Below are 26,742 nucleotides of genomic sequence, written 5' to 3' on the forward strand. Positions count from 1 at the left end.
TTCATTATATATAATTTATTCAAGGACTGTAACTCACCTCTAAGTGCCTATAAATATTACTGCAGCTAGACATTTGCATTGTAAAACAACCGCGTAACACTGGGATTTATGAAGGATCCTTTTATGTTAGTTCCTTGTCAGGAAAGATAGATTTTTTCTGAAGTAAAACATTGACCTTAAAATCATCTTTAAAATATAACACAGGAAACAATTAACAGCTCTTCCCTGTGTTGTTTAGGTACTTTGACAATTTTAGGGAGGGCTGGGGGGGAGCAAAGTATTCCTTGGCTATTCAAAATGGATACAGCTATACTGTTGTTACATCGGTGTTACTGGGAATGTTCCCATGGTTATGACGGTAATATATAACATCTGCCCTCCCACTGCTTTGCAAAAGCATGAGCCATTTCTGAGCAGAGCTCTTAGAGGTGGTGGAAGGCAGACAGATGACATTGCTATGAGGAACGGCGAAAGAAAAACATAGTCCCAGCTGGAACAAAGGCTGCACGTTGTGTCACTGCACCAAGTGGGGTTAATGAAAGGGTGTGGGACGCTGGCATCCTTTATGGCCCCCGGTAAATTGGTATGTGGATATGTAGCAATTCTTCTAAAAACAGGGGAGAAATCCAATGCGAGATGACAACATTCATCTAGGGCACAGCAAGTCGTGAGAAACTGGTACCACAGTGATGTCCTGACCTGTCTTGCTGCCACCCTCACTGGGCAGAGTTAGGCAGCCTAGAAGAGAAGCTGAAAGGAATATACTTTGTTCTCATTCTCTGGTGATGAGAATTAGAAGTAAAGAGCTTAAATTGCAGGAAGGAACAGTTATGTCAAACAGTAGGAAAACATTTCTAATGGGATGGCAATGAACTGCAATGGCACACCCAAGGTGGCTACGACATCTCCAGTGCTGCTCTCCAGCCAGACGCACTTTGAAGGACAGGTTAGAAAAATGTCTGTGAGAGACAACACAGGCATAATTAGTGTCACCGCAAGAATAATTCAGTGCTCAGGTATCTCTCCAGCCTAACCATGTTCAGCCACCATGTCCTGTGCTGGTATCTGGCTACTCTTCCAGCTGCAGCCTCACATCAGTAACACCTTGTCCTGGTCAGTATGAACTGCCACCAGCAGGACATAGGCCAGATGTTTCTGCTTAGGGCAGGATGGTGGACAAACTGGTCTTTCCAGGCCGATGCCAGCTCTGTTCTTCTATGATTTCTCTAATTTACTACAGGAAATCTTAATCCTTTTCCTTTGCTGATTCCCCCAGTAGGGGTGAAGATCTGCACTCAATCTACTGATCATTAAATCCATGCCCCTCAATACGGTAGTGTTAGCAGCGTTCAGGCCATGTGATGGGCTGTAGGCCAAAAGTTCAGAAATGCAAGCAGCCTCTCCAAATAGCGCTGAATAAAGTGGAGATCAAGATTCCTTTACCGCGCGTTAAATACGCAGTGGCTGTTCATGACACCAGGTAGTGCAACAGGAAGGCTGTCCTGAATTAATTCCTCCTGCCTGCTATTCTCTGCCAGCTCTTTGGCAAGTCATTTATTCTCTCCTCCGTGCTTTTGTTCCCCTTTTGCAGGATGGGATAAACAAGCTGCTTAATTGCACCAGGACACTGTGAGAACAGGGAGGATTAGGTGCTACCTTTGCCCATATATAGTTTTACCTTTATCTGCTTTCAAAGGAAGCATGAGTCGAGCTCCATTCTTGGTTTCGTACTTATTTACACAGGGTTTTAGCTGAGCATGCACTTCAACACCATGTAATGCTCCTCATGTCTTATATGGAGTCTATCCTTTAACCCTGATTTGCTGCTACTGTACAACCTGGAGAACAACAATAACAGTAACACCTGCAGGTTAGAAAAATGTTTTATTGTACTGAAACATACTGTACAATGGTTACATTTAATCTGTCCCATGAACCAAAAATATCTTAATCATAGAATCACAGAATCATAGAATGGCTTGGGTTGGAAGGGACTCTCAAAGATCATCTAGTCCAACCCACCTGCAATGATATTGTCCATTGGCTTAAAAAGGTAGTACTAATAGAGATAATTTCATTATTAAAAAAATATATATAATGCTTTCTATTTATTTTTTTCTATATTAAAAAGGCAAATTTGGGGATAATGATATGGCTTAAATATATTAATATTTTCCTTCTGGGAAGCTTGTCTTCACATCTGGATAGAACATGCGCAGAATCAGTTCAGGAATCTCCTTCTCCATGACAGCAGGTTATCAACCCACATATGAGGGAAATTCAGCACGTTCAAGCAGAGTCCCTGAGCCAGGGAAGAGGGTGGGTAGTCTGTGATACCTGTTCCCGCATATTAAAATTTCTTCTGTATATTTTCTTCCTATTTTTTTCCTCTGCATAATCCCAAGTTTGTCCTCCCTTGTTTTAACTATTGCCATAGTAATGAACAGATCACTGTTTTATCAAAAAATTCTTTTTAGCTTAGTGGAATTAACCACCATGGCTTCGAGTTCTGGCAGAAGGGAAGGAGAAAGAGAGAGTGACTCCAGAAAGCAATTCAGAGTTCCTCCATTAGGACACCTGCAGTGAATCACCTCCTGGAGAAATCTCTTTCTCTTCACTAACTACGGTGGAAGCCCAGGAAGACTTGGCTGGAAAAAAATAGCCCTTGTGAGTCTTGAGTAGGTTCACTAGAGTCCTACAGCATCCAAACCTCCTACACACTGCAACCTCCACATCTGTCTGGAGCTGCACTCTTAGCCATCTTCAGTCAGTTGCCATTCTCCGCAGGGGCCAGAGATGCATAGTGTCTAGTGTTTGCAGTCCTACACGTTCTCTCGCAAGTTGGCATTTGCGCAACAACAAAGGCAGCAGATTGTCAGGCTTCGTTGGGATTTCAGTGTTTCTCTGAACTACAGAGGAACTGTTACCTATACTTAACAGTTCCTGGTTATAAATTACTGAAAAACCAGTCAGGGAAGAAAGGGCTGCTACAAAAATGCACAGAATAAAAGGAAAATGACCTTTCCAGTGAGCTGAAATACACTGCCTAAAATGACAGGAACAGCATCCTGTCCTGCTTCAGACCTCTTCTTGGACACTACTCAAAACTGCTGTGTGCGCAACACGCTTACCATTTTCCATCAGGAATAAACTGGCCGAAACTGTACTATGTTGATACTAAAATAGTAGTAGACAATCTGTAGTGCTATGTCCTTGTCCACATTCCCTATAAAACCCTGAAAATCTAAGGCAACATTATACCACAACCGCACTGTTTTGAAGACATCATGTTGAGCCTCTGCTAGTCAGACTTGCTGCTCACCACATGATGGTACACAAATGAGCACTGTGACAGTAAAGAGATCTGGCCAATTCTTGCTACTGTCACGTGAGAAGGCATCATTACATTTTAAAAATATGTATGTTCAAAAAAGACTTGTTTCTTGGTTGTTGATAGATTCATTTTCCTGGATATACTGGAGAATGTCCACTTGATTCATTGTCTGAATCCTGTTTTCCTGTGGCTTTGCCAGTGGAGATGAATTAGTGCTCCTGGGGGCAACTGCTGGCTTCTGAGGCAACGGCGGTTTTGATGGTACCTTAGGTTTTGGTTTGGAGATTACTTTCAAGAGTTTCTCTAAATCATCTTCAACTCTGGAATGAGAAGAAAACATCAGTGACATTTTGGGAACTTCTGAACTGGTTTTTGTTTTGTAAGAAAATGCATTCCTGCAGAATAAGACTTTCTGCAGGAAAGGATCAACTTTGATGAATTTCTCTTTTAAGAAAAGCTTTCCATAACACTTTCAATGTTACCAAAATAAGAACTGTCTTTTTATAATAAATAATGCGATTTTTCAGTTCACCATGGAAGTTAATTAATTTTACAGCATGTTTTCAAATGTCTAAATTAGAAGTGATTTGCAATTATCAAATTAAAAAGACCTTGGTTTGGGAAAAAAAAAAAGCTTTTGATCTGTGACAGGATGGTTTGCTTCCTCAAGACCTCAGAAATTTTCATGGGATAGTAAAATTTTTCACATTCAGCTCTGCTTCCTCATCATCCCCATCCCCCAGGACTGAGACTCAGCCCTCCCCATGCCCAATCATGAGAAACTGGAAAATCTAACGGCTTTAAAAATATTAAATTCACATTTAAAGAATGTGAATTCTTTAAATTCCAAGAAACTGAAGGAGTTTTGCAATCTGTAAGCATATACAACAACTCTTTTTTGGTGACGATTTCACTGGGAAATAGACCCATTTCCCAGTGAAATATCCCAAAAAACCTGAAACAGTTAAGTGTTTTTTCTACCTGGACTGTCTGACCTTATCAAAAGACACAGCATGCTGTGTGTTCCCATCAAAGCTGCTAAAAGATTTTGAGAGAGCCCTTTTAACACATAGTCTTGTGACTCCAAGAGGTAGCTGCCTGTGGAAAGTGAGTATGTGAAGGAAAGGGAAAGAAGGCTGTGACACATTTCTAAAAGATATAGCAGAGATGGCAAAATAAAAGTTAGCGCAGCTAGAGAAGTCTTGGCCACTGTAATTTATGCTCTGAATCAAAACAGCCTCTTGGTTTGGTCCTCGGAGCACAATGGACAAACAAAATACCGTAAGGAGTAAACACAGTTGTTAAATTCCCAAAGGCTTGATTGATAACGAATTGTTAGCAGTCAAAACCCAACCAGCAATCCATGCAGATCATCCACTGTGTAATGACCAGCTACAAAAGTGAAGCCCCTGATAAAATGCGTATCTCGTAGATGCTTACAAAATACACAGCTTCCGAACTGTAGCATAGAAAATCAAGAGAGCTAAAGCACACATAGTGCAAACAAGAACTTTTACATGGGGGACGAGGAGCCGAAGATCAAGAGGAACAGCAGGTTTGTAATACGTAGGTATCTCTTTGCCAAACCCCGGCTCTAGTGTGATATACGTACTCTACGACCGTAGCATCTTAGGCAGTGAACTTATTTAACTGTTTAACTGTTTACAAGCACCGATATAAGAACTGCTTTTACCAAAGTTCAGTACCAACCGAATCAGCCCATTAGGCTGTAACAGTGCCAGCAGTGAAACTCTCTCTGCCTCAGCCAAAGGGCAGCCCGACAGGGAAGCTACAAATGAACGAGAAGACAAAATTAAAGTGCAGGAGTTATTCTAAAGGGACTGCAATTTTCTTTGGTGCTAAAATACCCTTCAAATAGTTTTACTTATTTCACTCTTAGAAGACTTGTGAGGATAAGAAAGTCTGCTAAGTGATTCTTAAACAAGAAGGAAGTCGGCAGCACGTGCAGCCCATCCCTCTGTCTCTGCCACAGCATCAAGAGGTGGCACAGTCCCTCCGTCCAGGAGGATGGGCTGGATGCTCTCCGTTGGTCACAGCACCCATAACCACCTCGTGGCAAATGGCAAGGAGCAAATGGAGATGTGACTAAGGGAACAGACAACAGCTGTTTCTCTCTGGGAGGATTCTCTGAAGCTCCTCATCTGAGTCCTTGATGACTGGAAGGGGTTTGCTGGAGCAGCTCTCTGGCAGCTCCGCTCACTGGAACGGGATACCATACAGGGAGTCGAAGGAAGGTGCCTTTTTAGTCTGTTCTTCTACAAGCCCCGTAAGTAGGCAGTCCTTGGTACACAAACACGTCTCACCTCATTTCATGTCAGGCATTTTTTAGTCCTTCCACTCATTTGTCTTTTGTATTTCCTATCTTCCTCACTGCCAGGCAATGAGGCCGTCTTGGGGAGGGGGTTATCTGGACCCCTGTGAAGCCACTGGGATAACTTCCGTTGACTAAATGGGACTGTGATTTCTCCCTTTCTCTCTTGGTTCACTGGTAGCCTTAGGAGAGATACTGTAAATGCCCCTACTACACGGCAGAACAATTGGTGGGGCCTTCTGCAGACAGGTAAAATAAAGTAGGCAGCTAAAGCAAAGCCGAGCTCTTCCGTGATTTGGGAAGTGTCTTACCCGGGTAACTGGCCAGGACCATGGGGAACATGATCAACAGAAGAATCAATGTATCTGAGACACTACTGCTCCATGCCTAGTGCACATCGTTTGAATGTTAAAACCACAGGTACTTAAAGAGCTCCAGCACCCTCAGCTAAGGATCCCACTATTATTAAGAAAAATTGCATAATTTCAAGGGTTTCTTTCTTATGCTGGCCATTATTAAAAGCTGTGAGGAACTTATGACTGCACTGTCCAGGCTGAAACAAACTACGCTCACCATGAAGTGGCCATAAAATGAACAAGGATTAGCCTGAATTTTCTGCTGTATATGTGGTCAGATAAAGCCATTCCTGAAGTCAGATGATCTTGCGACTCCCAAAGGGAATCTAAAAAGGATCAGTTTTAACCAAGGCTAATCTTATAAAATCAACTGCCTGAACACTAATATCTAGGAAATACCTAAACAGACTAACTGAGGGACAGAGCTGGGCCACTGTCTCAGAGCTCTGCACCTTGAACTCTATCTTGTGGACTTTGTATTCCAACAGGCAGCTCCTGCTGTTACCTCAAATTTCATGCCCCATGTCATTCCGGAAATTATATTCTCTTTTATTTAGATAATAAGATTTCCGATATCTTTTAGTTTCCTTGATTCCTTGTGGATGACATATTCCACCTAACTTACAAAACACCTTGCCAGTGTATTTCTTCCATCTCCATAGAAGAAATTAATTTAATTTAAGCCCAGGCATTTTTGTTTGCTGCAAACTCTGATATCCAAGAGATATCACACCTGTGATCACATTGCCAAGACATGTTCTTGTTCTCTTTGCTGTGTAATAAACAAAACATGTTAGAGCTGGTATTTCTGAAGCCTAGCTTTCTTTACCTGATCTGATGCCTCCCTCCTTGGCATAAATAAATACTGAATGAGTCAGTGTCTATGTCATGAAGGTTTGGTCATAAATAACAGAAATGATAATAACCAGATGAACAATACATACATATACATACAGGTCATATACGGAGGAAGCACGATTTTGAACGAGGTGCACTGCCCAGCAGGGGCAGCAGTAAATACAGCTTATTAACCTCATCAGATGGTACAGCTTGAATTCTCTACTCCTGTGTGGCTCTATATTAACTTCTGTGCTAACCACAGCAACACAACCACTCAGCACAGTCAGAAAATATCCCCAAAAGATGCAGCCCGGTAGGTTGTGGGGGGCTTTTGGGGGTGGTGGTGGGGGTTTTTTGGTAGTGTGCTTTTAGGCCAAAAATTCTACAGGAAATGATTTTTCAAAGTCTGGAAGCTGATCATGCAAATCTCCTTTTTTTTTTGTCCTGGATTTTTTAAAGACCTTGGTTAGACAGAGTTCTTTTACAGAGAACACAGCAGATAGTATGTGGTCTTTGTCTCAAAACCTGCTTTTCAGTGCTGCGGTGATAGGCAAACTGTTTGATCCACTGCCATTTGATCATGTGAAACACAACTGTCTTTGGAAAACTAAAGAGGTAAAATGCAAAACGCCTCAGGCAGAGATAGAAACAAGGACTTCTATTTCTTGAGAAGCAAATTAACTGTTACAGCGCATAACTACCACCATATTTAACTCCAGGCCAGGAGGAGGAAGAAAAAAATCAAGCAACTATTCTAAAATAACAAGGAGATTAAAGGAAGAACCTTCCCACCCCCATCCCCCATCTTTTTATAGACAATCAGGCACAGAATCCATGTAATTAATCATTCTCTAATTAGTCTCTTTCTTTTTCTGTAATGGAAAAGCAGCACCACATTGTTTAAAATTCCTGCCATACTGTTGTGCTGATTCACAGACTCTATTGGTGGAAAATCTCTTTGTTTCCAGACACAGAAAGCAATCAAAACCCTTACTGAAGAAAGACTGTCACAAAACCCTATGATACGACTGCTAGCACGTGGACTTCAAGAGAGTAAACAAGTTCTCACTTGGAGACGGATGCAGCTGCCATCAGAACATCAATATTTTAGATGCCACTTCTCTGAACTCTGTCCTGTCTATCTGGACAAGATCTCTGTGACAGGAATGACTATGTGCGTGTATGGCATCTAGCATGATGGGGACAGTGACCTCTGCTTGCTGGGAATGCTCTAATGAGGAGAATCAGTAATGAAAGCAAGAGACAAAGACTCCCATAATTTGCTAAAGTATCCAAAAGGATCATGCTTGAAGATAGGTTATGCAACTCACAGCAGTTCCTGCAGAATAGACTTTTATCTTTTCCTATCTTATTATTGGTGTCTTTATTTTGCCTGGTGTTAATTCTGAGAGATACCTTAGTGAAGCCTTGGGGAGAGGTGTAATAGCAGATATATGATTTGGGAAAAGACTTGTGCCCAAAAATAGGCAGGAGGCTTCGAAGCATCTGTTGACCATCACTTCTGCTATGGTCAGTAGAGACAGTGTGATGTCTAACAAGGCCCATGGAAATTATACAGGCTGGAGTTAACAACAGGAGTGCAAAGCACAGGGGGCTATGTAGGAGGTATCTCCCTTCCTGCTCCTGCAATCCATTACAGGTAAATTCATACTGGTACTTTAACCAGTGCCAGGAAATCTGTCTGGATGCTGGAACATGAGAGTCTGTACTCTTGAAATGCTAGAAGCAGCACTGGCACAGCTTTGGTCGAGGACAAATTAGCCCTCCTCCAAAAACTCCCAGGCACAACTCGGAGCTGGTGCAGGACAGGGACCATTCCCAGGAGGCAGCTGCGTGCAGTCACCTTATTCTGGAGCTGGTGAGAGTCTAATAGCATGGACGCAGCCCGGTGCAACCATGTACCAGGCAACTCGGTACAGGCAACTCCTCGTACAGGCAACTCCTGGTACCCGGTACAGGCAACTCCTACATGCACATGCCCACAAGAAACCCTCTGAGGAGAACAGCCTATGGGCTGGATCACTCACCCAGGAAATGAGACAATTCAATTTGCACAATCTGAACCAGAGAGCTAGTTCAATTTTTCCCCAGCCTGAAGAAGTCCAAACCTCTGTCTCCTGCTTCTCTAGAAAGTTCCCCAATCACCAGGCAAAGGCATAGTGGGAGCAGGGGAGAACAGGCAGCTTTCACCCCTCAGCTGAAGATGGCTGTCAGAAATGCAAGTAACCGGGGGCAAGACGGTTGAAATCTGGTGACTCTCAAGCCTAGCAAAAGCATCTCTTTTACGCTAGGAGAAACAAGGACTCTAGGTCACCTTTCCGCATTATTCTATACAACCCATACATGTTCCTAGGTGCGGGGCAAGAATTAATGTTTCCTGTCTGGCAAAAGCCTTTCTACTCTGTTGGCTAAGTTTATTTTGTAGCTCTTCCAGTGTTTGTAAGCAGCATCCCTATACAGCACAGGAAAAATTAAGTGAACAAAATAAATGCTTGAAAACCATCACAGAAAGTGCTCTTGGCCAGCAAAGAAACCCCACCAAAAACTGGCAGGAAAACAAAGAATTTATTTGTTTACTGAAAGCCACTGCAGCCAAATCAAGGTTCTCTCCCCACAGTCAGGTCACAACAAGCAAGGGAAACTGCCCCAGAGCGGTCAGGAAAGTTCTAACTCAGTTATTGCAGCCTCTTCTACCACCAGCCCATCACCCAAACAACCCTCTGCCCAAAGGATCTAGATTTAAACCCTCTGGAGTTTCTCAAAGGTCTTCTCCCAACTATGGTGCTGCTCTCATATCTTCAGGACAGCAAGAAAGCATTTCTCATGATGTAGTGCTGGAGGTGGTGTCCCACATGACCCCAGGCTAGTCTGAAGGTGTAAGTGTTGCTCTCTGAATTCAGCATCTGCTAATGGCCTGCTGAATTAAGAACATACAAACTTTTTCTGCTGCAAGGGTGGCAACAGTTCCTTGGCAAACCTGAAGCTAACGAACTTGCTCAAGAAGCTGTATGGGCTGAACTGTCTTTAGAAATGGCCATTGTTAGGATGCAGTTTCACAAAAAGCTTCAGCCTCTAACAATATAATGCTCCTGAAAGGGTCATCACTTGCATCACTGATGGCACAGCTCGCAGCTGTAAATACAGATCAAACTGTAAATACAGAAAAAATTCATCTTTTAAGGGCATGGGCAGGATGACGTAGCTGTAGCACAAAGGTGCTGGACTGTCCCTTTCAACACCTGCAGTCTTAGAAAGAAGACACCAGGTCACCAACCCTAAGAAAGAAGACACCAGGTCTACCATCACAGGGCAGCAGAACTGGGATCCTGCTGCTGACACTGTTCTCGGTGCTGGAAAAAGCCAAATTTTATACTGACAGCTGCTTCCTTCCAGTTCAACTCCCTATTCATTATCAAAGGTGAAGTTAATTAAATCTCTCCTAAAAAGCTGCTCAGACAACTGCGGTAATTATTTCAGGCTAGGATGTGTGATAATTTATGTAATTCTGAGGGCTCACAGAGCTGCTGCAACATTCACAGGATCAATTCTAACATTGGTTTTCCACAAAAACCTGATCCATCACGCCAGGCAGGCACAATTTAGATTAATGAGGCAGAAGAGGTCGACTGCAGTCTTGCTGCATGAAAACTTAATTTGCACATCAGTGACCACTGGGTGTATGGAGATGAGAAAATGAGACTGCATGAGTATCCACGATGGGAGAGTCTGCAGGATACTGATTTCTGCAGAAATTGACTTCTGTCTCTAGCTGAAATGGAAATCAGAAGTTTTGAGAGTGGAGATGGCTGAATGCATCCAGAAGGAATCTTTATATGGTATGACGTGACCCAGGAAAATGACACGGTAAAAGAGAAGCCTGGTCCTAAACCCAATCCCAAAGATAATTCTTTTAACATGTGTGAAAGGGTTGATCAGCTACCCTTTCATCTCACTGCAGTTGGTCACATTGCATCTTGGAAGAGTCAAAAGGAATGCAACCCAGGACTTCTCAGAGGAGCCTAGGTTCCTCTGTATCCCTGTGGTGAAGAAATAAGCCAAAAAGACTTGGCTACCTATACCTCCCTTTCTCAAAGCACATCCCATGAAGGAAGAGTATGATGTGATCCTTTTTTCCTGAAGGCAACATGATGGGACTTGACCTTGCTGGTTCCTACCCCAGCAATTTATCTCTTTTTCACAAGTTCTGGAAGGACAGGCAGCACAGTGCTCTACAAGCATCTCACTGATGTATTAAGGCAGACCCTTGTGGTAGGAAAGAGTGCCTGTATCTACAATGCCAGTGGTTAGTGAGGTAGCTCACCTAGTTTCTCCATCACCATCACTTAATATTTGCTGGTAGGCCGAGAAATTAGTAACCAGTAAAAGGCTGGTCAATGCACAGGAAGAGGGAAGCTATTTGCTTGAATGGAGATGGTATTTTGCCATAAAAAGAAATCTTTCATTACACTTACAAAGCAGTTGGTTCTTCTCAAAGCTCAACACTTCTTAATGTACAGTAGGTGATTATACTTAAAATAGCAATTCTCATTTCATTTGAGCAGGTATTCACAGAGAGCACAGTCTTCACTTTGCAATGAGAACATTTATCATATTCTCTTCTCCCTCGTGTTGTGACAAGCACAGCCCACGCACATTTTGCAGACTCATTTGTCTCCATAACAGTCTCTTCCTCAGGAGTTACAAGTCACTGCTGGGGATTCACTGCTGTGCTGACAGTGCTGTGGTGCTACTGCTGCTACAACCACAAAGGTACCATAAAGATCACAAAGGACTCAGTTGCTCCTGTGTTCTGCTCCGAACATCACCTTTTTCCCATTTCCCCTTTGGAAGAAGAAGGTTCTGCCTTCCTCTGCCTTAGGCAGTGCTCTCACATTATCTGCCCATGATTCACTGGAAAGCACATTTTCCAGTAAGTCAGACACTTGTTGGATCTACCACATGCATGTGAGTAGACCACGTGGTACACACAAACGTACACTACGTAAGTCAAGAGCTACTACATCCGCATTATTCAGCTAATCCATCCGCGTACAGTGAACATGTCTAGGTTTCTGGACCTTCCACAGACCTGCTCATCATAGCTCAGGGCGGTCTTAGGTCTTGACAAAATGTGTCCAGGTAAATTTTCTGTATGCTATAGCAGACCAAGACGTCTACAGTTTTCCTCTAGTAGGGTACCAAGCCATAGCCCACTAAAGGAATGGGTTGTCACAGCTCCCACTTTGATCTGAGGGCGAGAGATTTCTTCAGTGCCCTTTGAGACAGGAGAGGGACTGACATTTTCAGGGCAAAGGCAAGATTTATTCTTGGGACTCAAAATATGCTCAAGCCCCTGTGCTAGAGAGATTGCAAGGTTCAACTCACGTTGAACGTTTCCTCTCACTACAAAGGGTCACTGCATGGAAAAGAGTCTGCGGCACTGCCCCGCAAGAACACATAACACCAGTCAGGTGGGAAGGGAAGCTGGGAGATGATTCAAACGTTGCCTCTACATTAGACTTGACAGTTCTGCTAAGGCTTCCAGCTAAACAGAAAACTAAGTGCACTGTTCATTACCACTTTAGAAAGCTCAGCTACAGGATTTCAGGTGACTGCACGGAATTTACACACAGGAGAGGTGAAACATTCTACTAGGTTAAACCAGCACTGCCTCTACTCTTCCCCCCTTTCAACAGCTTCTTCTTTACCCCCAGTCACCTTGCAATTCAGTCCACCAGCTCTGTATGTTGTGCAGATAACACTGTGAACTATGTTTATCAGGGGGATTTCAGAGGATGTTAGGCACCTGAACAGGTCAACAAATCCCGACCTATCTGCCTATACCTCTTGTACAGCCAGGAGTTGCCTCTGGATTCCTGCAGCAACTTTCCCATTGGACTGCTGGTATGATTTTCTGCTTCGTTACATGTATTCATTTCCAGTGGGATCTTGATGACTTCTCAACTACTGAAACCACTGAGACAATTCAAGAATAAATGAAAACTATTCGAATTTAAAAGAAGTGGAATCTTTTCCCATGGGTTTCCATTACCATCTGCGTATGCCGCTAACATTGATGACCCCAAACTGATCTAAAAGCACGGTCTTTTGGTCTCAGAGCAGACTTCAGAGACATTTCTTTGCCACAGAGGAAGAGAAAACATATAATCCAAAGGATATTAACAGGACAGATGGAGAAACTCTCTCCGCTAGTGGATAATAATGCAAGGACTGCATTGAAACAGGCGCTTCTAGCCATATGAACAATCCGGATCAAGCCCTATATGCTGAGATTGCTAGCAGAGGAAAAAGCACACACGAAAATATTGCAAGCACATACGTGTTTACTCCCAATATACCACAGCACTAAATCAGGTCATGTCCTGCCTCATCAGCTTCCATAAACATCAGGTGGGCTGTCAGGATGTAATGTGAGATGGCACTCAACCCAATTTAACCTTTGTTTAAATTAATTTAGGTATTACTGCTGAGATAGCTTGCACTTTTGCATGTGTAGAAAGCAACAGCTGCAAAACTACCTGCTTCAGGAGAGATTTGAAACCACACACAGATTCTCTCTCCCGGGTTTAGTACCTGCTGTGGAAATCATACATCCTAACAGGAGCTGGCTGGCAAGAATTAGCACTGGAAGCAGGCTGGCCTCATCATTCAGATGCCAGCCTGAGATCCAGAAAGCATGAATCTGACTTTTTACTGCAACACAGATTCCCTGGTGATGCTGGTCTCTCTGGGCATTGGCTCCCTGCTTTATCTCCTGAGCATTATCAGTGCAGGGAAACTAGCCTTCTGGGAGAGATGTCATGAATAAAACACATTAAGTGATGATATGTTCCAGTGCTACACTAACAAGGGGGCAGGTAAGTGTAAAAGCAAGTACATTATTCCTTCCTGTAACTCTGAGCTCTGGCCCTCCTTTCCGTTAGATTAAAAATTAAATGCAGGGTGATTAATGAGTCCTGCACAGGATTCCTCCTGAAAGTGGGCACGGAGGTCTGTGAGCCACCAGCAGAAAATCATTCCTCTTGTGGTAACAGGCAAGAGCCCCTGATTTCAGCTCACTGAAGATTAATTCCTCTTTGTTTCTGGGCTTTGTTTCTAACTTTTCATAATGGAGGTCAGTTTTCACTCTCCATGGATTGCTTGCAGAAAGGGGAATTGCCATGTTAGAAAACAGGGACTAGACAGCATGCCTTGGGCCTTCAAGACCCTTTCTTTGGAGTCACAGTATAGTGTCTTGCACCCTACTTTTCTCAAAGGGTCTTCCTAATTCTCTTTTTAATGCGTTTGATTTCTAAGCTCCACAACATATTATCTTACCTTTTATTTTTAAGTACAAGCATTGATTCACAGTTAGCATTCAGAACATTTAAGGTTTGCTCTCAAATTCATCTCTTTTGAGGTCTAAATAACTCCTCAGATCACCTTCACCCTACATGACAGATTTGAGATGTGTACCTGAGCAGTTCCTCAGTGTCCTCCTCAGGACCCGTGTTCAGCACAGACTCCTTGTTCTTACAGGCAGCTGGCAGCAGTAGTGAGTCACCCAGTCTTACCACCCCACCAAGGTCTGGATCTTCAAATAACTTCAGATCTAGAAAGGGGAACCAGAAAATGCTGTGGTTACATCATGCTACATAACACAATACCTGCATTAACACTAGCCAGTAAATCTGGCTACTGGGCTGAAAAAAAAAAAGATTGTGTAGAGAATTCTTTTTTTACAAGGACTTACAATCCACAAAGTGTGATACTCTGCACTCTCAGGACTTGGTAAATCTGCTTTCTTCTTGTACTCAAAAGTAGGTCACATTACTCGTTAGTGTGGCATGAGTGACTGCAGGACAGCCAGCTCCTGCAGACCTATAATATCCAAGCCCAAAATGTCAAGAGTAAACAGCTATGGGAACTTATTTATTCTGTCCGAATGATTCTAGACGATTCCGCCTCAGCTGAAGATATGCCTTAATGTTCCCAAGTCATTATTTAGCCTGTACGCTCTGTATCACTACCTTTTAAAAGCTCAGTTATACGCATGCGTTACATAAAACAGTCTGTGTATATGCACATATAGAACAGATTTACTCTCTTTAATCTTCTTCCTGGGACCAACTGATGAGAAATCTTTTTCTGGGCCAAAGAGCCCTTCATCTGGATCTACTTCCTCTTCAAAAAGGGTTAATTTGGGCTTCTCTTCCTTGGTTGGAGGAACGGATGCCTTCTTTGTTTTTTTAGTTCTAAAAACACAAGAGAAGAAAATCAGCTGCAATTCTTCATTCAATAAGAAAGATTTGTGGCTATAAAGTCGCTTAACCTGAAAATAGATGGAGGCTGGGAAAGGATTAGAGAAAGGTGCGTTGGCATCTTTTAGTTGCTGGCACGAACAGGATATTGAGGAGGGACTGTTGGTGTGACCCACTCTACCTGTAGTCATGTTTTGTATCCTTAAGAACGATCAAGGAACCCACCGGGAACTGGAAGAGCAGGGCTAACAATGCTGTACTGTGCAAACTACCACCTGATCCCATGTGTTTTAAGCAGTTTTACTCCTCCCATGCAGAAAGCTTAAAATAAGAAGAAGACCAATTCCAGCAGCACTGTCATAGACAGAAAAGGGATGGCTTGAAAAACAAAGTGCCGGTTGGACCATCACACCGATCCCTTTGGACAGGTTTTTAAAAATCTCTTTGGCTCCATTTCCACGCCAGTGCCTGCTGCTGGTTTTGACTGCTGCATACTCCTTTCATAAAGGTGTTAGACATGCCCCTCATCCTCCCCAAAGAAGACATGATACGAAGACTACATCACCTTCAAGCTGAAGCATGTAGGGACTAGAATATACTTGGTTGGAGAGACTGCTATTTGCAGAATTTACAAATGTCACTCAGTACTTTCTAGAACCAAGGATGGGATTAACTTCCTCTAAATTTAGTCTTCTAAAAATTTGACAGTGAGACAAAGTTAATTTTTAGGCTTCTTCTCAACTCAGTGGAAAGAGACAGACATCTCCATAGGACAATTAATCCCATCTATTTTGAACACTGATATTTGAATGCAGTAAATCTCTGAAGATGTCCTCCTCTCCCCTCGGCTGGAGAAGGAAGCTAAAAACTAGTTTGGATTAGAGGCCTCATTTGCACATCGCTTAAACAAGGAGAGCTGAATCCCCTTCCAAGAATAAAGTGAAAAGCGTGTGCCTCACGCTCTCATACCCAGGAGTCACGTTCCACTAGCTGAAGCTACAAGGCAGCTCCACAGTAGGGCAGCTTGAGTTACGAGGCAAACCAGATGGCATATAAAAAAGAAAATCTAGAGAACAGGACAAAAATCTTTGGATGAGAAGTCCAATTCAAACTAAACTGAAAGAAAAGTATTCCTTAGGACAGCATGTCCTTCCTAAGAAATTGCCATATTTCAGAGATTTTTACTCTTAGCAGTCATGGTCTTGCCATTTCTAAGGAAGTCCCTTTGAGTACCTCTTACAAAGAAGATCGGATCTTCTCCTTTGCAGAGAGCAGGTCAGGTTTCAGCCTAGAGCAAACCCAATTATCAGCACTTAACATGCCATAGTCATCAAAAACTAAGAACAAGGTCAAAAGATTACACATACATTCCAACTACATTAAAGAATCTTGTAAAATCCTCTTCCGATTACAGCTGCACACAAAAGAGTGGAGTCCAGTTACTTCCAGTTATTTTCACAAGTTTATTATCACCAAAATAGAACTCATGGATGATATTACCTTGCTACCACCACTTCATCTCTTAGCAATGGGAAATGCTGCACTTTAGAGGCCTAAGAGCAAGCCCCACGCAGAACTTAAACACAGCCTTATTTGGAAATACACCCTATTCAATATACTAAAGGTATCTGCAGTTGCCAGCGACTAATTTGCTGAACTATTTATGATACAAGCCTTCTTTTTAAAACAGGAGAAACTTCCCCTGGCTTTCTTTTTTTTCGCGTTTATATTCATTATGGATACGCATCGAGTGACTTCTGAATTTGAGTTACTTTTGAAAGGTCAGCTCCAAGGAACTGCCTCAAACTGAAGCATTTGTAAAAGAGCCGCCTTCTAAAGCCTGACAAAATCCGAAGTTATAGTATGTATAAGCCAGACAGCTCTCACCCAGGATTTCTACACAAACTCAAATTCGTTGCTTTATTAACTGTCATACGAAATCTATCACTTAAATGAACATAAGTCAAAGGGAGAGGTAAAAAATGAGAATCGTTACATTTAACAACAGAAACAGAAGAACAGTAAGACTGAGTCTTTCAGAGATGAAAAACTGATTAAAAATAGAATTAGTAGGCACAAATAAATCCAATCTACAGGGGAAGAAGCAACCTTTATCTGCATAATTCATGCCTTCCAAAGTATTCTTTGAAAAGTGAATGACAATATAGATGAGGATTTCCCAACGTGCAGAGTGCCAAAAGTCTTTGACAAGATCCCTTGTCCATCCAGAGAGTTACAACAGCTCTCTTGATGCATAAGAGCCTGTTTTACCACAGGTACCTATACACACGAGCCAATACATTTCCAAGCAACAGCTCTCCACCCCAGTGAAGTTAACAAGGAGTTTACTAACAGTTAGCTAAAGTATTTGCAGCAAAGAGAATCAGAATGGTGGGAAATACTGGGGAAAGGGAAGAGAATCATAGAGTGTTATAAAGAACAGCCACGTAAAAGAAAATTAATTGAACTGAAAGGTCCTGGTAATAGCTCTCTGTTTAGTCTAGCCATCAAACCACCTAGCCACTTACACCGGCTCACCTTCTGTTTTGCCAGGGGACTCCACTGGCAGCTACAGGGCATGGGGCCAAACCCACAGGGCTTGTCTGGTACCAGTAGGAACATGAAGACGTTGTTTTTCCGCCTTCAAGTTGTTTCCCCTCACTGCCCTTCTAAGGAAGCCACAGTTGGACTGCCAAGTAATTCCAGCATATCCATACAGGGACTCTGTTGAGGTCAGTCTCTAACTGGGAAGCAGGATTCCCACGGTTCTGTATTTAGCTGTGCCAGCCTAGGCTGTGCGCTGCTGAGCAGAGGTTAACGGATGAGAAAGGGAGTGTAAGAAGTTTCAGAGCCTGTCTGAGGTTCTAGTTTCTCAGTCGGCTTCGGCTGGCTTGAGTGTGCGGCTGCCTGCCCTCCCATCGCCTCTCTCTGCATCCCCGCCACGTCCCCATAAGCAGGGGACCAGCAACTCAGCTGGTCGTGAAGCCACATGCTGGTAGGCATGCAGAGAAGCTGCAAGGATAGTTAATTCAGTCATCACGATGTGCTGAGGTGCAGTAAGCTGGTGCAGGGATGCAGAGGTTTTTGGGAAGACAGAAGGAACATTTAGTGTCCCAAAATATTACTGTACTCAAGGCCTGCACTTCATTAGCACCTTCTTTATACATCACGCTCACAACCTTGGCACCTGACGTTTTGAAACTACCTGCATCCAGCTGGCAGAAGATGACCCGTGTCATTGCTGTTTCTTCGTTGCTGAAACAAGTGAACCTTGGAACATCACTCCAGTGAATTTTAAAAATCTTAACAAAAACCAAACCAGCCCAAAAGATGATGTAACCTTTGTTCAGCTGCAGAGATTTCTGGAACCATACCTATTTTACCCAGTTGAGCTCACTGACTTCTCCAGACAAAGCACTGTGAGAATGACTCAAGTAAAACTACTGTCTTCTGCTCTGAGTCCAAAAGTAGTCAAACTGTCTCCTAAGTGACTGTAGATAAAGACTCGCCTCCTAACTGACATGGACCAAAACTGGACAATCAAAACTTAGGGAATATAAATCCACCTAGCCAGGCTGCTGGCAAACTTGAAAATCCACCTGAGACTCCTGGCTCCCAAATGATTCTCAAATCACCCATGAAATTGTCAATAAAACCCTGTATGCAGAAGACACATACTTTCAAACCTAACTCATTTTGCAACAGCAATTCTCATGTTATTGTTTACCAACGCAATGTAGGTCACTTGGTTGGCAGCATCCGTGTCTCACTGGCACATCAATAATGCAGAAAAGCTTTATGGTTAGCTGTAGAAAACAGCAACAAGGATGACTAAGGCACTCCAAAGTCAGAAGATTTCCAGAGCTGTATGTGTGGTAGCTGTATTTTGAAATATTGGATCTCTAGACCTAACGCTTGGTGACACACGGCTTAAATCAAAGTGCTTGTCTATTGTGCTCTACACAGTCAGGAGTCCCTAACCCATGCCCGCTACTGGGTTAAAATAGTGAGTGTAATTATTCAGAGTAAGTGTAATCTCAGTGCGCTGACAAAAATTTCGAGAGTTTATTATTCTGGAAATATGACCATCTCTTTTTTATACAAATAAGATTATGCTCCAGCAAAGGAATGTTAGTCATATAAAAAAAAGACTTATTCAGAATATATATATTCATATTTTCGGTATTCATGGGATTTTACAAGGAAAGAGCTCACTAATATAAATGGACACCCCAGCTCCCACAAATCTACATTTGGGCTTGAACAAAAGAACTACTGCTAAAACAGCAGCAATATTTGCACATCTTCTTGAAAACCATTTCTGAAAAACAAAGAACCTATACACTAGCTCATGCAGAAAACAAAATGTCATCTGCTGCTTTCTTTTCATTCAACAGTGCTCATTTTCCAAAGCCGCCTGACAATAACAGACAGGACAAAAGGGGTCATTCTCATCCGCTTTGGGCAAGGGATGCCCAATAGAAATTCTAAGCCCGTCAACTCAACACAGCCTGACTGCTAAGCATTAAGCAACCGTGACAAGTGCTGGCCACAGGGATATTTCACCTCACACAGTAATCTTTTTCTCGTGGACAACACAGTAACTTACACTGTTTTAAATGGCCCTGGCATGTCCCAAAATAAGATAATGCATAATAGACGGAATAAACCTCCTATTAAAAATCATTTGGAAGAAGAGCATTCAATGGCAGGCAAAGTTTCTCCTGCTGCAGCCCCCAGATTAGGCCAGCCTTGGACTATTGTTCCAGCAGAGCAACAGATGGAAAGAAAGCCTGAAGGAATACATTTTCAAAAGTTCAGCGTCCATCTAGGGACCTGCCTTTGTGGAGGGATTTTTCTGAAGGGCTCAACACTTAGGAGTACCTGTTCTTCCTAAAAGAAGCCAAGCTGTTTTTATAATCTGTCCTTCAACTTTCTGATTGTATCCTTTTTCAATGCAATTTGAAAACAGACAAGACGACAGATGGACAACTTTTGTTTAGTATACAGCTCATTAGCAATAATCATAACACAGAAACATTTCCTAAAAAGTTTTCAACAGAATAACTAGTAAAGCACACAGGCACTCATATGCCTGGCAAGGGAACAAGGGTTACCGAGTAGATTGTAAAGAAAGAAAATTAACATAAAGGAAATCTCTTTATCGTTTTCCTTTGATTTTCTAGACTAAACCAGAACGTGAGACTTGCTGAAACAAGTTAAGGACAACAAAAGACGAGTTTCAAAATATCATCATGACTAAATTAAAGCACAGCAAAGACACTGGTCCAGAACAAGACAGGCATAATAAAGTTGCCAATAACAATGTGAAAAAGCCAAAAATGCTCACTGGTATTTTAGGTTTCATCTGCAAAGCAGCAGAATGGTACTTTCATGGTTTCTGACAACAGTGAAATAGTTCTTATCCTAATACTCATGTTAATGATGCATATTTTCAAATATGCAATACCAGATAACACACACTAACAAGTTTTGGAAAAAACTGGCTAGGCATCTTTCTGCACCCTGGATGTAACTGCTCAACACATTTTAGAACTTTAGGGAAGTTACAGAGGGCTAAAAATAAAGCTATTTCAGAAATCAGAAAAGTTAGAAAAGCACAGCACAAAGAAGCGCGGGCTGGTGAGCATTGCCTTGATGCTAGTTAAAGATAAAGAAAGGCAGGTAATCATATATAATCAGTAAATAATTAAAAGAGCATTCATTACTGAAGTCTTGCCGGAATCATGCTGCCGTTTTCTTTTGTATGAGCCTACAGGCTTGGTTAATAATGGTATCTTAACCAAGGATTGAGATAGCAGTCCCGAGATTTCCCACCATTTTCTTCCAAAGCAGAACCAGAACTATGGAAGCTCCAGCTCCTGTGGACAGGGACCTCACTGCGGCATCGCAGGTATCTGCTCCTCCGTAGAGAAAGAGCTGGAGCTATCTCTGCATTAATTTAGGCACTTAGACACCTCAAAGCAAGGAGGGATGAAACCAGAACGCTCTCTTTTTCGTTCTCCTCCATGGCTTTGGTGGGATGAGGAGGAGAGAATATAACGTCTTGCTGTTCAGTCTATGAATTAGTAAAAGAGCTACAAGGCAAGCATGACGATGGCAGCATCAGGGTTTGGTGTATACCAGCTTTTATCATGCCCCTAATTCTCTTTCTCTGTTTGTACATTTGGTAGAACTTGATGTCAAATGGATAAAAGGAGAGAAACATTGATTTTTGCTCTGCTTCACTCTTCTGGAGCACCTTCTATTTTCCCTGCGCCCAGTCCTTGCAATGTCTGACCAGTATCATCCTATTTCCCCTTTTCATCCCTCCTCAATCCATTTCCCCAAACTTCTGGCCAGTATCACACATTTCCTTGCTCCACCTCCAGAATCTGCAGTATTGCCTTATCCTCTAGGCTGACAATTAGGCCTCCTTGTCATCTTCAGTCCTCTTCTGCCCCCATCCGCATCACGTACCTCTTACCCTCCAGACTTCTATTCTAGACTTTCCTTTTTCTGCTTTAACTCTAAAGATTACTATTGTTGATCAAATTATGTTTTTGAAAAAGACCACAGGGTATAACTGAAGGAGAAACAGGAAGCTGCAATGGGAAAGCGGGAAAATGCGGAAGAGAGGGTAAGGAAAAAAAAAAAGGAGGAAATTAAACAGAGGTAACAGTCGGAAAGTTAGCAAAGCAAGAGAAAGCGAAGAGGTCAAAGCTGATCACAAAATGATAACCAGCTGTAACTGCTGACCACCAAAAATAAACACGGATGTTTACCAGTCAATTTTCAACAAAAGATAAAATTCATGCTAAATCTTAAATAAATGTAAAATCTTCACAGAGAAAGGAAGCTTTACAGGAGAAAATTAGGACGAAGAGTTGTGACTTAACAAATTCTGCCAGACATTATTCCTTCATCTATTTCCTTTGAGATCACTATTCAAACTAATGGAATTACTTTCAGGAATAGGTCCTAGTTTTATGTTTTGCCCCTACAAAAATTATACTCTAAGGAAAAAAACCAACATTCTCTTACCCTAATTAATAATTGTTACAGGCCTGTAGCTCCAAATACAACAAATTCTTGTGCAAGTGCTGTGTTGCATGCCTGTAAAGTGATGTCTACATGCAGTGTAACTCAACAATAAAACGCGCGACATGACAAGAATATAAATATGACAACTGTAATGAAATCAACCTGCCAACAATGCCCCTTTATGAGACATTCTTCACAAAATGTCCTGAGCAGCTTCACAATCAAAGTCAACCATGCTGAAGCAAACCGGGTGTGAAAAGAACTAGCTTGTGAGCGTGTTACCTGCCACATGCTCAACAGATTCAGGAGCAAACGCACAAAAAAAGAAGGCATCACACACAGGGAACTGATGGCACTGGAAGTATCCAATGTTGTGGTAAAGAATTCTTACAACTAACGAGTAAAAGTGACAAATGCAAGTAGCAAGCATTTTGGACAAGCGACTGGTTTCCTCAACATTGAAATGGTGAAAAAAGCCAAACACACACAAGAACATTCCCCTGTAGCTTCTTGTTAGATGTATTTGAATAATTTCTGAAAAAGCACTGAACGTGTGAATAGTTGATGCCTCATTTTCAGAAGTGTTGGGCATTCATACCTCTAAATCATAGAACCACAGAGCCAGAGAATGGTTTGGGTCAGAAGGGACCTTTGAAGATCACCCAGTCCAACCCTCCCTGTCATGGGCAGGGGCATCTTTCACTCGATCAGGTTGCTCAAAGTCCCGTCCAACCTGACCTTGAACACTTCCAATGATGGGGCATCCACTATTTCTCTAGGCAACCTGTTTACCACCCTTATCCTAAAAAACTTCTTCCTTATGTCCAATCTAAACCTACCCTCCTTCAGTTTAAAACTGAAAGTTTTAAAGTTGTCTTGTCTCTACAGGCCTCGGTAGAGTCAAATCAGCAGGACCTGCAGACGCTTGGTGCCTCCTCTCAAGGACAGGCAGCCTGACTATCCCACATCTACTTATAAAGGCTTAATTTTGTGTTACCTAATCTTTACCTCCTCGCAAACAATGCCATCATATCCAGCAGCGTCTCCTGCCACCTATGTTTGACAACCTCCCGGCCTCACATTGTGCTCTTCAGGAGGAGACCATTTCCCCTGTGCTGCTGCCTCACGAGAATTCCCTCCTCACCACAGAACAGGTACAAGAACCCAGACTGTGGGCTTAACTCTAATTTTTATCTGCCTGTGAACAGAAGAGCCTCAAATAGATAATGTAATGAGAGAGGATGTTCACATCAAAAAACCTCTGGCCTCTCTAGTCCCAGAGGCTCCGTGTAAACCTCCGTCTGAAGGGCGCCCTTCTTTCTTGCCTGGTACCTGCCCAGACCCACCCCCAGCCTACAGAAAACCTCTAGCAAACTGCAAATGATGCTCCAGTCTAAAATTTTGCCTGACATACCTGTCACACCACATCCAGAGAGCTTATGAAAAGCCAGAGGAGAGCCAGTTACCAAGGCAGTGAGCAGATTCCAGCGGCAGCCAAGTGGGATCTGCACTCAGAGGCAGACCCTTCAAAAGCGCAGGGTCTCCACTGCTCCGTGATACGGCCCGAGCAGGGAAGATGGGGCTGAGCCCGGTTCCCCACTGCCTTCCCTGCCCCACATCTTGCTGTTCACAGAGGTCACTTTTTCCTCTTGTCTGCGCTGTGGGTAAAACAAACCTCTCACCGCAACACAGAGATGGCTCCACAGGAAATAAAACAGAGAAGGACACAGTGAAACATTATCTGAGCTAAATGATACCGCTGTTGGAGACACAGCCTTGTGCTCCGGCTGCTGCCTCTCCTGCTGATCACGAGATCAAAACCTCTTCCATAAAATTAAAATTCAGCTTTCCTGCCTAGAGGTTTCTTGCATTGTTTGGGTTTTTTTTTGTAACAGAGGTAGAGATAAAATTGCTCTGGGTGAAATATTCCCCAGGCCACGGATATGCCTATTGCACAAAGCAATTCCACTTCTGATGTTGCCGACGTCGCTGGAGGTCAGACTGCAGGAACAGTCACACCAGGGAGCACCGGAGACACAAAACTCTCCCTCCTAGGCAAGGCTCTGAGGCTCAGCAGCGGCAGCCGTCAAGGGGCTTCCTTCTGCTGCAAGCAGAAAAATAGCTGACATAGTTCTGCATTTTTTTAAATTGGATTCCTATTTATGTTTCTATCGCTAACTGGCCTGACTTCTCAGCACACAAGCTTTTGCAAACCTAAGTAATTTCAGGGGCTGGGCACTGAGCTCGGCGCACACACCAGCCGGCTGTCAGGCTGAATGGTCGGGCTCAGCCGGGGAAGCACTGTGAGACCTTTACGGAGCACAGCGAGGCCGGGCGCTGAATCGCAGAAACCTGGTAAATGCATGCAATCCACAAACACTTGACTAGAAAAAGAACTAAGTAGTCTTTACAAGTGTTCTGGCTCATGCATGAGATCCAGCTCAGCACTGGTGTTATTTAACAGCCATGATAATATTCTGAAATCATAACCAAAATCATTCCCCTCCTATTGGCGAATAATCTCTCGGAGCTCGGCTCACCCAGGGCGACACTTGCTATTCCCACAGCACCCTTCAGAGACGGCAGGTGGATGACCTCGGTGAGACCTCCAACTAGCATCTCGTATCCCCAGAGAATTATGACTTGACACAAGCGGCGTGAGGCTGCAGATCCACCCAACTGATTCATTGCAGACCCTGCTCTTCGCTCCTGCTTAGCTACCTGATGATCTGCGACTGCCAGCCGTCCCCCTTGGGGCTGGCTGGATTAGAAACGCTGAAGATCCACGTGCTGCAAGGGATGCAGCAGGGAAAACGGATCAGGGAACACAGACTGTGGGTAAAAACACTGGCAAACATCTCAGGCTCTCAAATACCAGACAATGTGAGACCTCAGGCCTCTGTAGGGACAAAAAGAGGGAAGCAGATAGTGCTTGATTAGCCCAAGGAGAGCTCTTTTCAGCATTAGCTGCTGTTGACTCATGGTGTGAGCTTGGGCAAGTAACCTTTGGGCCAGTCTGCTGACTCACAAACCCTAAATGGACTCAAAGTATACTAAAGTTACACCATTTTACATCAGTGGACAATCTGTTGAAATTAAACCATCTAGTAAATTGGAAAGATGTGAGAAATTAACTGAGGTTTGGTAAGGGGCATCTTTTGTTGAATACACGGGGGGAGCAGAAATTAGATCACTAATCTGTGTCAGTGGGAGGGACTAGTGGAAAAGTGATGAAATGATGCTGATGACAGCAGGGGAGTAGCAATTACAAATAACTGCAGAATGTTTTAAGCTTCTACTCCCTAGTGTTACAGTGTCTGTGACAATGTTGGAGGAAAGAGTGATTTCAGACAGAAAACACGGACCCAGGACATTTCAGGATCTACAGACCTTTCACATGCCACGTGGCTAGGACAGAGAACCAACACCACAGGATCAGTGTGGTTGTAAACATATAATACATCAAACAGCCAAAATGCCAGGTGCTGATTCATGGGGCTGCCCTGTGCCCCTCACCGAGCCTCCCCCATGCTGCCCACCCAGGTCCTATCTGCAGCTTCTGGCCTACTATACAACACTTGGCCTTGGTCTTCCCTTGCTCTGTGTAGTGTCCTGGAATCATTATTTATTCTGCATCTGATTTTCAGTTCCAAGTGCTTGAAATAATGTGAGGGTTGTGCTAGAGCTCTGCAAAGTCATAGCCTGAAACAGAGGGGGCTTATGACAGGCTTTAGGCACAGAACAAAGGCGTGTGGCGGTGTCTGAACGAGCAAAGTTTGATGAGATACTGCCAGAGTACTGTGCACAGAGACAAACTTGATGCAGTCTTCTCCATGTCACCCTCTGGAAACAGTCCTTGCAAGGGGTCCTGGGTGCCAGCCCCTCCCAGGAAGAACAGATAAGCAGGGAGCAGAAAGGAGACTGTCCTTTGCCATGTTGTCTATTTGTCTGTAGGGTTTAAGGATACCTTGGCATCTTTCTTAATACCCATCAGCAGCATCCGTCTTGTAGTGCACAACAGCACCATGATGGCTCCCCTCGGTGAGCAATGGTGCTGCGCTTCCAAAGCTGGCAAACGACTGGCAGACCAAGCAAGTTCCTCCACGAGAGGCAGGGTAACAGGCTGGATTACATCTCCCACCACCTCCCAAGGGCAACTAAAACATTGCTTATTGCCAACAGATTGCAACGTTTGGATAGCCCCCAACACCTCACAACCCTTCAGATTTCACTCTCTCTTCACCTCTACGTGGCAGGGCATGCCAGCGCTCTTCTTTTAAAGATCGGGAATTAAACGTGGTCCTGAAAACCAGAAGTGAGCTGTCTGCAGGCTAAGCAGGATGTCTTTGAAATGAAGAATTGAAACGAATTCCCCTGAGACCTTGTCCAGCAGCTCTGGACCACACGCTTCTCCTTCCCGTTTGAGCATCCTGCATTGTGTGGCACTGCCCTTGTCTCTTGGCAGCACCGCTGAACAAATAAAAACAACTCCAGTGAGGTCAGGGTTTGCTGTAACAGCCCCTGAGGGAGGAAGTGAGGGTTAGCCCTCAGGAG

The 26,742-nt window shown here is 43.3% G+C and overlaps 1 protein-coding gene across 2 annotated transcripts in view; it reads right to left on the minus strand.

Annotated features, from left to right (window-relative positions):
* Positions 1–1,894: 1,894 nt before the first annotated feature.
* HS1BP3 (HCLS1 binding protein 3) overlaps positions 1,895–26,742 on the minus strand; it is a 53,081-nt gene continuing 28,233 nt past the window's right edge. For both annotated transcript variants that reach the window (XM_063330553.1, XM_063330551.1), the window contains exons 5-7: positions 14,987–15,138; positions 14,360–14,495; positions 1,895–3,654 (exon numbers count right to left, since the gene is read on the minus strand). In XM_063330553.1, the coding sequence (XP_063186623.1) occupies positions 3,426–3,654; positions 14,360–14,495; positions 14,987–15,138 (517 nt within the window). In that variant the 3' untranslated portion in view covers positions 1,895–3,425. The remainder of the gene's footprint in view (positions 3,655–14,359; positions 14,496–14,986; positions 15,139–26,742) is intronic.

Source organism: Chroicocephalus ridibundus, chromosome 3 (genome assembly GCF_963924245.1).
Source record: "Chroicocephalus ridibundus chromosome 3, bChrRid1.1, whole genome shotgun sequence".
Taxonomy (NCBI): domain Eukaryota; kingdom Metazoa; phylum Chordata; class Aves; order Charadriiformes; family Laridae; genus Chroicocephalus; species Chroicocephalus ridibundus.